Here is a 14,183-nt window from a genome sequence, read left to right as displayed (position 1 = left end):
CACACACACCTATCCACGAGACAGATCCCAATAACCTATTACCTCCCCTCTCTCTTCAGCGATATGATGATCCTGCATCAGTACACTCCCATAAAAGAAGACGACACGGCTAAATAACTGAGATGTAAAAAGACACCATTAGTGCCACGTCCCTCTGGAGTTTATCCTGATTGTCCCTAAGTCTTGGACTGAACACAGATTTAAGTTGTAAAACCAGACAAATTCCCTGCAGAAAGATTCCTCATGTGTAAGAGTTTGCATACGCTCATGTGTAAAGATTATAAATCAATTGATATCACCTCCATAAGCCTTAAGGCCGTAACTACAGCCACTAGGGGGCACTGGCCTCCCACTGAAGCCAGTGGACTGTCAAAATTTCTCCTGCTTCATATTCCTTCCACCTCTATAAATCTGTCCCCTTATCAATTCCTGTGAATTAATTTGGTCAACTTTATGACATCCAGTGTAAAAACAGAAGTGAGTACACCCCATCTGCAATATCACCTAAATGTCAGATTATTCAAAATTGCATTACCTCTCAATAATTGTATTACCTTTAAGTTGAACAGTATTTGTTCTTATGTAAAATTAAAAAGTAACAGTTTAGATGTATTATATTATTAATGCAGGCCACACAGCAGGAACTTAATGCGACAAAAGTCATTGCTAAGATTTAAATCTGTCATTTTTCACAGCATGTTGAATGTCTAACTACATTTTTGATGACCTTGGTCTGGAGGATACCAAATTTTTTTACTCTTCATTCTTCACAGGCAATTTTTTTTTATTAGCTGCTCTTTGCTGGAGGGGTTGTGTTGCTCTACCTTTATCTCCAAATGTGTTCTTTTTGCATTCAAGTCAGGTAACATTCTGGTCAGGTCATAGTTTTCAGTTTATTCTTCTGTAAAAACTCTTGTGTGATTTTGTTCTTTGGATGGTTTCTTGTTGGAATATTCCTCTTCTTCCAGCTTCTGTGGACTGGGAGTCGTCTTATCAGCCAGTATTCTGGTTTATTCTCAGACATTCATCTATAAATGTCATCAACACCTTTTACACTCATGTAGCCTCATATCATGATACTGCCACCTCCGTGCTTCACTGTCAGGACGATGCATCCACTGTGGTGGTCCTGGTCAGGTTCACACCAAACATCTGGACTCCATCTGAGCCCAACGCATTTATCTTCATCTGACCAAAGAATGTTTCCCAACATTCGTTAACTTTCATATTACTGACTTCAGTTTAATCTGACAGTTTTGTACCAAAAACCAGGACTTTTTAATTGAACACTGCCCGTAGAGGCTGATATTGTGAACGGTCCTTCTCTTTTGTCACAGGAACTCTAATTTCCATTGATAAGTCCTGTACCAAGGAGTTCACTGTCTGTGGTGTTATTTTAGGAGGACGACCACTGCAGCCCTGATTAGAGCTACTGTGGCTCCTTCTAGACCTCCTGATTACCACTGACACTGTGCTTCACTAGTTTTTCGTTCTTCTCGGATCTTCCTGTATGCTTCCCCAGTTTGTGAAGTCTCACCATCAGATTGTTTTAAGTTCCTCTGGCAGTTCTTTTGCATGTGGAGCCATGATGCAAAACTGAGAAAGTTCTGCTGTTCATAGCTCGTTTTAATCGGCTCATTTAAATCACAATACATAGGAGTTTACTCACTTCTGTTGTATGCTATATGTTACTACTTCTCACCAACATTTTAATTGTAGAAAAGAACTATTGGTGTAAAATTCTGCTAAAGTCAAAGACAAAAGCAGCCGTTTTAAACCAAAAGCTGCAGAGTTCAGACATAAGACATCAGAACTATGAAGTTCAGACCAGACAGACGGTTGAATAACGATGATATTTCCTGGAAAATGTTGATCATTGTTCAGGATTTGACATCAAATAAATCCAGTAAAGCAATGTTCTGAAACATTTCTGTGAAACATGAATGGACTGATTTATTAAAGCGTATCATCTCGTTAGAAATGCTCTGTAGTGTAAAATCCTAAATTAGATAATGAGGTCAAAAGACATCAGAAGATTGTGACTGATGTGCAAGTCATGTTGGTTAGTTGTAGTTGATTTAGTTGTTGAAGGATGTGATTTACTGATGATTAGGTGTAAATGTCTCTATAAATAATGACAGGTGTGTTTCACAAGTTACCAGAGCCAAAGGAGATGTCTTTAAATTATGTTTAACAGTAAAAAAAAAACACAAAGAGGTTCGATTTACAATCATTTGAAAAAGAGAAAAGCTACTTTATTTACCGTATTGTTTAACTGTTTAACAATAATATTATAATTTTAAGTATAGATGGATAAAAGTTGAAGCACGGGATTATATCGTCTTCTGTCATTCAAATCCGCTTGTTACCAGAAATGATGAAATTTAATTTTGTAGCTTTTAAAAACTTTGTATTCAATTATCTTTGCTCCTCTTAATGAGACCTGAGCTTCCCTTAAAACAGGATTTGTGAAATTTTGAAGGTAGTGCTACTGTGGCTTCTTTTAAACTTCCTGATTACTGCTGATCGTCCTGTGTCCTTTACCATCTTGCCTCACAATCAGATTTTTCAATTCATCTGGCAATTCTTTTCGACGTGGAGCCATGACATACAGATAGACACAACTCATTGGTCCCAAACTGAGATAGTTCTACTGCTCACTGCTCGTTTTAGAACCATGTTCACACAATTAGGCTGATCGGAAATCATTTGAGTTTGAACCTGGGCCTGAATTTTCAGTATGGCCTTTCTAAAGCATTTGTGATTGATTCGAAGACAAAACACTCCACTGTTCAAGTTAGACGTTAAGTATGTTTTGAGAGGTGACACAATTTTAAATCATTTGATATTTAAGTGATTTTTCTCTCGGGTGGACTTGCTTCTGAACTGTACCGTACAAATGGCTGACATAGGTAATAACCAACATGTGTGTGCTCCAGTGTTTGTTTGTGGATGTTCTTACTTTCTGCGCAGCGAGGTGCAGAGCTGTTCGCTGGCTGTGGTCGGTCTTGTTGACCGAGGCTCCGGCCTTCAGCAGGATCTCGGCGCAGTCCAGGCGGTCGGCCAGCACACAGTACATCAAAGGGGTCCGGCCGAACTGGTCCTCGCGGTCCCTCAGCGAGGGCTCTGCTGCACACACACGCAAACAAGACACAGATGAAGGTAAACCGAAGTGTTTATAGGGACCGAGATTTGGGTCAATATGTTCTGGATTTTCAGTTCTACGTAGCAGCAGACTTTGCAAGTATGTGGTTTGCAATGGAATATGTTATAAACCGGCTTAAAAAGGCAGCAGTCTTTTACTAGTTCGGTTTAATAGGAATTCCACTTCCACTTTTCTGAATAAATTAGTTTACTTGGAGCAACTGGGAGCCATAAAGAAATACCATTGGGCTGGAGGATTGTGTTGTCTCATTTGCTAAAATCATTCACCACTCTTCATATGTAGATATATTTTTGCCACACACTTCTAATCTACGCCTGAGTAAGACTGCACTGTACTTCATATACGATATTGAATACAAACGTGGCTAAACATCTGGATAATGTCAGCACTTTTACTTTAGGAGAAGAACAATGGACGTCTTCTGTGGAAACAAAAGGCCAGTTGTTGTTTTTCAACCCCCGGCCGGGTTGACGGCCCCAAATTTCATTCTAAAAAATCCATAAAGCAACACGTTACTACACATTACAGCGAGATACGACGTACCTGTGATGAGTTTGAGGAGAGCGCTTCTGTCTCCATTGACGGCTGCTGCGTGAACCTGAGAGCCCGGAGTGGCAGGACCAGGACCAGGACCAGGACCGGGACCAGACGTCGCCGAGGCCTGAAACAAAAACACGTGGAAGGTCACCAGTCATCCTGCAGCAGCGTACACTCTGCAACTTATCAAGTGTTTAATACGACGACATTAAGCCGAGTCTAGACAGTTTCCTTTCCTTTCGTTTGACTCTAAGCCCCACAACAGGGCACAGTTACAATTAATTATACGCCATCATAATTACTTAACCCCAGAACTCCAAGCAGTTGTTGTTTTTTTTTTTTGCTTCTGTCACATTTTCACTCACTGTGGGCTCATTTTTCACGGCAATATAAAGTCCTGCACTTCTATGGGAACAACATGACTACAAGTAGAGAAAACTTACAAGTGTCCTTCAGTGCAGTATGACATAAACGTATCATTAGTTTTACATTTTTAAAAAAATTGAATCAATATGTACAACTACTCTGCACCTCAACTCTACAAAGACGTTTCACCATGCTGAATGTATCCTTTAACAACTTCTCGACAACTTCCTCCTCTGTATGCCACGTTTGAGCCACGCCTCACTCATTTCTATTGATAAAATGTGCTTTCATTTGTTTCCACACTTGTCTCCTCTCTGCTCTGTGCAAACACTGCCTGCAGTTCAGCCGAGAACTCTGAATTTTGTTGGTCGCAGGTGCACGGATTTATTTATTTACAGAATCTGGTGCAAATTGTTTATTATTCGGCATTTAAAAAAAAAAAAAGAGAGACATATAGACTAAAGTGTTATTAATAAAATATGATTTTAAGGTTCGAAACATCAACAGTGGTTTATGTAAGTTGAAAATACAATCATTCTTTCTGTTTTCACAGTTTCTGGCTCTGATAAACGGTGTCATTTTGGTGATTTTTTTTTAAAGATGACATGTCTTTCTAACCTGCAGTTGGGTTTGGTAGTTCAGAAGGTTAAAAGGTTATTCGAAATGAAATAGAGAGAATTTCACAATCAATGCAACTTCCACAACTTACTCATGCATACGCACACTTCCCTCTCAGGTGGTGCGTTTCTACACATTTTCGGCGACCTAAGTAAACAGATAAGAGCCGTGGAGGATCATAAAATCATTAATTTCAGACACGAATCCTATTTCAGGCAGATAATAAACACCCGAACCTCCGTCAGCAGTCAATCACTCAATAAAACACATACTTTCCGATAACATAATAAGGGAGCTAATGTAGGCCGACGGTAGGGAGTGTGTGTGCGCACGCTTTGTGTATGTGTGTGCACGCTTGTGTACGTGTGAGCTCCTGCCGAGGGGGTTAAATCTCTTCCTGGCCCCACTTAACCAGAGCCCAGTGAAAGCTGGGTAATCTGCAGACAGGAAGCAGCTGGGGAGGGGGAGACCCTGTGTGAGCATGTAAGAGGGGGGTCTCTCTTCATGTCTTATTCATGTCTCATTAATACTGCAGCATGCCTTGCTGTGTTTGTGTTTGTGTGTGCGTGCGCGTGCATGTGTGTGTTGGGTTTGGAGATGTGGGACAAGCCCTGCGGGGCACAACACAGAAATCAATTATTGCCCCTAAACACATAAACGCTGGAGGCACAAACTCATGCCACAATCAGAGATCTCTCCGAGATATTTTCATCAGCGGCCGCGCCAACCGATCAAGTGTTCGTGCCAAACTAGCTGATGGTAATTATTGATAAAGCGCAGGCAGGTTGATTAGTTCGTTCACAGTCTGGAAAACTTCTAAACTCCTGGAGGAAGCAGGAGGGAATATTTCGGTGTCCTCTCATCCTCCTCTCCCGCCCCCTGGTCACCTCATAAACAGTGCTCCTGTAGATACTGCGTGCAGCATAGCAATTACCCATGATGCTCGCTGCTTTCTCACGCTCTGCCAAGCAGCGGCGGAGACTTAATGCAGTTTAGCTGCTACGTTTACTGCAGAGTAAGTGTATGTGTGTGAAGGAGGGACGGTAGGTGCGGCACCTTAAAGGTGTGCGTGAGCGCGGCGGGGTGTGTGTTCGGCACATGTGCCACGTCATGGGAAGTGATTTTCCGTGAGAGAGAGTTTTTACAGGGGCTTTACCAAAATCAGCCACAAACTTCTCTAAACATCTCTAATTTACAGAGATTACTCAGTCAGTAATGCACAGGGAGATGCACATACACACACACGATATTTAACCCACTGAGCCCCGAGCAAGGTCGCAGTGTTTTTCTGCCTGTGTTGTGATTTTTCCTCACTGTGGGCTCATTTTTCTCGGCAATGTAAAGTCCTGCACCTCTATGGAAACACGACAACCACGACTAGAAGGAGAGAGAACTCAGACACGCCTTTTGTACAGGGTGACACACATATAATGTCAAAATTAATAAAAAAAAGAACAAATTGAAGTTACAGTTCTAATTATTTATTTTACAAAAATTGAAAGAAAATCTGGATTAAACATGTACGACATGATTAAAAGCACCCACAGGTGTTACCAATACTGTCAAGACATTAAATTATATTTTTATTTTGTCCCCATATCTGTCTCCTCTGTGTACACACTGCCTGCAGTTCAGCCGAGAAGTCCCTGAATTTTTGTCAAAAGAACTCGGATTTTTTAATTTATTTATAGATTCAAGCTGTTTATTTTCGGTTAATCATTAAATGAGATATGTAATATAAAGGTCAGATATTGCGATTTTCAGCTTAGATTTAACAACCTCTACAAACCAGGCATCTTCCACACGTCTGCACATCAACTTTAGGAGGACGTTTCACCGTGCTGAATGTATTTTCTAACGATTGTGTACTGTTTTCTGAGCCATGCTGGATTTATTTCATCGATGCAGTATGTTTTATTTTATCTCTCAGCATCTCTGATCACTTGCCATACTCCTCTGTCTGCTTTGAGTAAACACAGCCTGCAGTTCAGCCGAGTGACTGTGTTTATTCAATGCAATTGGTATATTTATGTCAAATTTGTAAATGACACCAAGGTGATTTTGATGAAAAAAATCCAGATTTTAAGCTTAGCTTTGGTAAATCTTTCCAACAGAGTGGCACACAAGTGTTACTAAATCAAGCACATTTATAATATCACCTCACATTTTAGTAAATGTCACTAAAAACTGTAGTCTTTTAGTTTGTTTTAGACACTTTGTGGCTTCATCGTCACATCAGTAAGGCTCAGTAACAGTAGGGAGGAGACTGATAAGATTTTTTAAAGGCCAATACTAATTCTTAATGATAATCAATTGACTGTTGTCATTACATCCAATAATTAGGGTCCGAGCACGACCAGTCCAAGGACCCTATTGAAACCCTAGGGTTCATTATTGTCATTATTTTTCTCCCGCAAAATGAAACTTAAATTAGAGGGCCTAAACATGCACAAAAGACTCACCAAAATCGCCACACACACCAGGACTGGTGAACAATTTTATATATTAAGAGACCTGGACATGTCACTGCCAAAATGGCTCCACAGTGTCACCTTGAAAATTTCAACGGACTCATGTCAAAAGCACATTTGGTGTAGACCTGCGCAATTTGGTTTGCATATAGAGCAGGTCAGGACGAACAAAGAAGCCAGTCAGTGCCAAGCTCTAAAATGCAACACGGCCCCTACAATATTTCAAGTCCCATCACGGCTATGCTTCACCTAGAACTACAAAATCTGGCACACGGCTCGCCACTAAACAGGAAGTGGCTCATAACTACACAGCATGTGCGGCGATCTGCCCGAAACTCGACATGCCGAATCACAGTCCAGCCCGGAGCACATCGGCGCCACACCCCGACACGCACGAAGGCCGACAAGCGTACAGCGAGGACCCGTCCATCGCCGCTTGTGGCTTCAATTCTTTTTGTTTTTAGAGTTTCTAAATTTTTATGCTGACTGTTGGCCACAGTTGTGTCAGTCAAGGCTTCCCAGTTGGGCCGAGTACTGCAGAATTTGTATTTATTTATTCATTTTTAACAAGTTCTGGTTTATTTTTGGCAGATTTTTAAAACGAGACATGTACACTGAAATGATTTTGATGATTAGATTTGGTTACTTGTCCTGATAGAACCACATATCGCACATGATTGGGTCAAGGACCATGTAAAAGAAGATTCTTTCTGTTTTTACAGGTTGTGACTCTGATAAAAAGCGATATTTTTAAAGATAACAAACGCACACAGGAGGAGTGACATCATGTTCCTCTTTCTACACAGAAAACTGAGACAACCTGACATTCACTGTGCCACCTTTCACTCACAAACTCATTCCAAACTTCTACTTTTGTTGATTTATTTCCGTCCTTTTCTACATTTGGAGTCCATCTGAAAGCCTCCAGCTGCTGCAATAAAAATATGAATTGATTTGTGAATAATCTTAGATACAGGTGGGGGAAGGAAAAAAAAAAGAAGTTATAATTTGGCAAAACATTGACACGAGGAACACGAGTCGATACTTGAATCTATGCGAGGGGACATTCATATCGCCGAGAGCGTGCAATTAGAGTTTCATGAGGACCTGAGTGTTTTGGAAACACCTACAGTGCATCCAAATTTGTGCTAAAAAGGCTTTTGCGATGCAGTGTCTGAAGTCAAACAAAGGAGGGTGTAAAAACAACACCAGGTCCTGTTGAGAGGTTTGGAGTGGTCTCATTTAGCCATTCATACGCCTTCCTCAGGGAGCACTCCGCTTGTTAATATGAAGACAATAACTCAGAGTAAACCATTGATCACGGGCTGAGGTCCAGACCAAGTGATTGTGCATCTGTATTAGTATTGATTCATGCTGATGCTGACATTATTTAGTCTTTATTCATATTCGGCCTCATATAACCGCAGCGGGTTCAACAAAGAATCTAGACACTCCCACGAAACCTTTGAGCGACACTACGGGAGAGCTGCACACAGACACACACGCTGCAACCAACACTTCAATAGCTGCTATTGAGGCAAACAGGCAAAGAAACCAGGGAGTCAGAGTCTGAGTGTGTGTTTGTGGCTCTCTGGCTGTCTGTCACTGTGAAGGTGTCTGCTTTTGATAGAGGAGCTCGCTGGGGCCTGCTGGGTGAGCAATGGGGAACAGAGCCTGTGGCCTTTATTTCAATTCTAAACAAGCGCACACACCAACTTTTTATATAAATTCCTTTCTTTTTTTTTTTACAGTTGCTACACTTATAGCGGAGTGCTGCAGCCGACATGAGGCGATTACAGGTGCCTGCACCACCTCCATGTCCCTCTGTGAGTGTATCAGATAGAGGCTGCAGGGACCGGTCCCTGGGTTTTGACTGACAGGTAAAGAGTTAGGAGGAAGGATAATATCAGCCCTAAGGGAAGCCCAATCTGTAAAGCCCTATTTCTAGGGGGGGCTTCCTGGTTCCCCAAGGACCAATGAGCTGGCTCCCTCAGCTGGGGGCCGAGCCCTGGGGCACAGCGGGGCCAATCAGCAGGAGGCGAGCAGGCTGAGTGACACACAGATCTGCTAATTTACATCATTACCGCAATGCATCCTGACAAATGAGCCCCCAGGGTGTGAGCCAATCACTTGGGAGAGTAATGCAATTAGGCGGGACCACAGCTGTCAATCTGGCAGCCACGGGGGTCAGGTAGCGGCGCCGGTGGCTAAAACAGCCCTGCCTGCCGCCTGTCGTTCACACACATCACCTATACATGCATACGAGGAGGGAGCGCGCAGATTGGCCACTCAGATATCAAGTGGAGGACGAGCGACTGCAGAGATGCGTGATACAGTCCTGAGGGTGGAGGTGGAGGGGGGCGCTGTGAGCACTGTAAAAAATAATCGTGAGAAAATACGGTAAAAAAGTCTGGCAATGGAAGAAAGTATGTAAAAAAAAACCAAAAACATAGTGGACAAAAAAAAAAGAAAAAAAGACAGCAAATATTTTGTGAAATACTGATTTTTTAAAATTAATTTTTTTTAAAAGCAGATTTAAGTGCGATGAAACAGTGATATTTTATGGTCACATATTGTAAAAAAAAAACTAATTTCCATTTGTAAATATACAGATTTTTGATGTGGACATTGTGTACAGGTTTGGCCTGCTTTTGTTGTTTTGTTTATTTTTTACAGTCAACATGTTAAGTAGTATATTTTTAAAATTATTTAAAAAAAATAACCAAACAGGGTAAATCTGTAAAATAACAGTAATTTTATTTATTTACAAATGCATTTATTATTTTATTTTTCATTTATTTTATTTATTTTTTAACCATTTTTAATTTCTAATATATGTATGTTTTCTGTTGTATTCTGCAAATATCTGTAGATCAAATATATTTTTTCTGACATAAATACAGTAAGAAACAGTGTAATTTTAGGTTTAAACATATTCACAGCCTTTTAAGAAATATATTTTTTATAGTCAGCATGTAAATTTATAATTTTTTTCTGTAATTTTACGAATAGATTTGTGTAATCTAAAAAAAAAATCTTAAAATCTGTAACATAACAGTTATTGCTACTATACATCATTTTTACTTAAGAAATAAAGTAATCTTGCAGTCAAATGTAAAAGAATGAATTAATATTTGTAAAAATACTCAATTTTGATGTAAATGTTATTTACTATTCTGGCCTGTTTACTTAAAAGGTATGTTTAATATGAATATTTACTTAAAATGCAGAATTTTCCTTTTAAATAATGGCACGTTTGTAAAATAATATTTTTGCTGATTTAATTATCATTTAGGAAAATACTGATTTTTGATGTCGACACTTTTTTTTTTAACATTTAACATGTGAATTTACAACTTTTTTTTCTGGGATTTCACTCGTTATAACCTATAACCTAACAAAAAGTTAAAAATTTGTTTAACAAAACAGCAAAAAACATATTTACTATTTTTCCATCATAAATAATTTTACATAATTACATACACAATCCTTCAAAACAGTAAATATCTGTAAAATAGTGCTATTTTTAATTGATTTGAATCCACTACAACAGTGTAAACTAATGCTCAAACACTGTAAAAGGAGGAACTACTATTTGTAAAACTACAGATTTTTGACGTGGACATCATTTACAGTTTTGACCTGCTTTTTTAACAAATAACACGAACATATATACCTCGTTTTCTTTAGTAGTTACTATCTATAGTTTAACAAAACATGCAAAAACTGTAAAAAAACAAAAACAAAAACAGAAAAACCCAAACAGTAAATTGTTCAGAATATTGAAGTAAAAAACTGCTAAAAAAAAAACCCCATTACTTTTTACAGTGTGAGGCTGCTTGAGGGACGCAGCCATTGGGTTGGTATCCTCTCAGGACTTACACCTGAGCGACAGTGTGTGCACATATCTGCATGCATCTGGCTTCGTGGGTTTGTGTGTGTTTGCGTTCACCTGTGTGTTCGTCGCCCACCGGGGCTCAGTGTTGTGACGCTCCGAGGCCGAGCTTTGTGCAAACACAACAACAAACAGAGAGGAGGGAGAAGAGGGAGGAACCGTGGGGGAGCTAAAAGTGGTTTGAGTGGCGTGGACGCAGGCGCTGCTGGTAATGAGGCTTATCTGAGTCTCATTAGGTGTCGTGATATCACACTGGAGTCGATAGGGTTCAGCCCAGCGTGTCACTGCTGTTTGTGTGTGAGGGCTGATCAATGCTGCACTGACTGGCAGCCTTCACTTCCCCTCTGCAGTGTTCAAAAACTGCAAAACCAAAAGTGAAAGTAACTGCAAACATCTGTGTTTTCAGCAGATTTCAGTGCAGCCAAACACAAACACAGTAAAACACAGATTTTGGATTTAGACGCATAGACGTACAGTTTTGGCCTGTTTAATTAATCTAAATAAATACTTTTTTCCTGTAATTTTTCTAGATATTATCTGTAATTTACCTACACTGGGAAGATCTTTAAAATAACAATAAATTATTCTTGAAAAATTAAGTTAAAAAATAATTTCACTGTGCATAGTTTAATTCATTATATACATTGTTTTTCTTTTAAATAACGGCAAATATATTTAAAATAATCATATTTTTGCTGATTTATTAAGAGTAAAACTAAAAAAACTGGTTCATTTCATGGTTAAACGCTGTAAAACAACAAATTATCATTTATCAAAATATAGATTTTTGATGTGGACAAACATTGCGTTTTAACACGTTTTAACAGTAAACATTTAAATTAATATTCTTTTGTACTTTACCAAAAAGGGAATAATCTAAAAAAAAACTTTTTTATTCTGCTTTTCAATCCTTTATATTGATATCCTGACTTTGGTGGTTTGAATATAGTAATAAAAAGTGTAATTTTATGGTAAAACATTATAAAAGAACAAATTATTATTCGTAAAAGTACAGATTCGTGATGTGGATGTGATTTACAGTGTTGGCCAAAAATATTTTAATATAATTTTTTTTTTGCTGTAATTTTACAAACTATTATTAGTAATTTAACAGAACAGGGAAAACCTGTATAATAATAGTTAAAACGTATATTTACTACTTTTCAATCCTGAATACAAATAAGGAAAATCTGTAAAATAATTTTATTTTTGCTGATTTAAATACAGTAAAAAATGTGTGATTTTACAGTCAAATGAATTATTTTTTGTAAAAATACAGATATTTCATGAAATTAAAAAATATATATTTTTATGGTTAATATGTAAATTAACACTTAAAAAATATGTAACTAGTTAATAACTATGTATATCATAAAATGACTATATATCTATTTATAAAAGTCCAGATCTGTGATCCAGACACAGTCACCTCCATTCAGCCGCCGCTCCGACAGTCAGAGCTGTGCGTTTTGTGTCATCCCATTATATCACTAATGAGCCGCCCTCAGGAGGGTGAGGACGGGGGAGACGGCGAGGCAGAGAAGGAGCGAGGCGAGGGGAGAGAGAGAGAGCACCGAGGGGGAAGGGAGACCGAGACACCGGCTTGGGGGACTTTTTCCTCTCCCCTCTCCATCCCCTCGTTTCCCAACACCTCTGAGTCTAATTGGACTAAAACTGTGATCTAATTAAATGTCCAATTAAAGTGCAGAGAGCGATGTGCCCACCGGCGAATCAGAGTACAGGGACATAATCAGCTGGAAAAACAAACAAAAAAATCAATGCGAAATGGAAAAAGATGGAGAAAACAGAAAAAAGGGGAGGAGAGGGCAGAGCGGAGAGGACGGACACATGAAGGCAGAGTGGAGCTGAACACAAATATACAGTATCTGCATGTTACTGCTCAAAAAACTGCTGATTCCCTGCATCTAAATCAACGTTCGACACCATGTCTTCCACTTTTTTCACTTTTACGTGGTCAGAAATGACCTATACAGCATCTCTGTGGCACCTGATTTGGCTTTTATTCATCATTATTCCTAAGAAATCCTAAAAATCTGATGTGCTGTGTGTCCCGCAGCACCACAGAGGTTTAGGTTTCTTCTTCTGCATTAAGAAAGTGTGTTTTGTCCTGAATATTGAAAGTGAGTGAAGGTGATGCTCCAGTGCTGATGGTGAGAATAACATGCAAGCTGATGTTTCAGTGATGAATCAGATGAATCTGCAGAGCCAGACAGGCTGAGAACATTACTCACATTGTGGTGAAATGATGTCCTTGAATCTTTTTTTATTGCTGAAAACCAAATATCATTTTTTAAATCGCTCATTCTTATATTTTGCTTATGCAGGCAAAGCTGCTACATAGAAGTACATGAGGCCTCCTATAGAGTATGATAAGCTGTTTTAAGTTGATTTAAAACAGTTGGAACAGCAAAAATTATATTTTTTTTAAACTGTTGATAAAGCTTAAAAGATCATTAACATTTAAATGACATAAGACAATAACACGCGGATGTGAATGTTCTTTTTTTTTTTTGTTTTTTTGCAGGTTCTGCCTCCGTCTCACATCGATGAGCAGTTTGTTGCCAGAGTTTTCCACATAAGTTTAATCTCTGCAATTTTTGAGTTTAAACTAAATCCACAGTTGAATCTAAATCGACACACTCAAACTCATACAGTTTGTTTATGTACAAAAACATTCACTTTTTTACTTTCTTCACACTTTTCAACTACAATAATACAAACTCGGTGTAAAGTTTTTTTGGTTGCTCAGAACTACGTGATGTATGTGGTTGAATGGAGGGTGCTTGTGCTGTTAAAATGATCCTATATGGGAACAAGAAGTGTAGAAAAATGGTTTTGCAAGAAAGTTCTGAATCAGAATAGCCGCTACGTCCCCTCACCAGAGCTTCAGACTAACGTTGCCACTCACTTTCTCACTTAGTTGCACCAGAACATGATTTGCTGAGCCTCAAATTTAACCTGAGCAGATATTCATTTGGTTTGAATGACCTACAAACAGGCTGAACTTTGCAGAACATCTGTGTGACGATGGACACGACGATTTACAGATGTTCCCTAAACACCTCACATGCAGTCCACTCAGACAGACGTGTGACCAAAAATGACCAAA

General features: G+C 39.1%; 1 protein-coding gene across 3 annotated transcripts in view; it reads right to left on the bottom strand.

The window, feature by feature from the left end:
- Positions 1–14,183, bottom strand: part of invs (inversin) — a 41,730-nt gene that overhangs the window by 22,817 nt on the left and 4,730 nt on the right. For 2 of the 3 annotated variants that reach the window (XM_008289918.1, XM_008289919.1), the window contains exons 3-4: positions 3,710–3,827; positions 2,963–3,126 (exon numbers count right to left, since the gene is read on the bottom strand). In XM_008289918.1, the coding sequence (XP_008288140.1) occupies positions 2,963–3,126; positions 3,710–3,827 (282 nt within the window). Of the gene's footprint in view, positions 1–2,962; positions 3,130–3,709; positions 3,828–14,183 lie in introns of all 3 variants that reach the window. The other variant, XM_008289917.1, reaches the window with a different exon arrangement.

Source organism: Stegastes partitus, unplaced genomic scaffold, assembly GCF_000690725.1.
Source record: "Stegastes partitus isolate 25-593 unplaced genomic scaffold, Stegastes_partitus-1.0.2 Scaffold645, whole genome shotgun sequence".
In the NCBI taxonomy this organism is placed as follows: domain Eukaryota; kingdom Metazoa; phylum Chordata; class Actinopteri; family Pomacentridae; genus Stegastes; species Stegastes partitus.
This window is presented reverse-complemented; position numbering and strand designations above follow the sequence as displayed.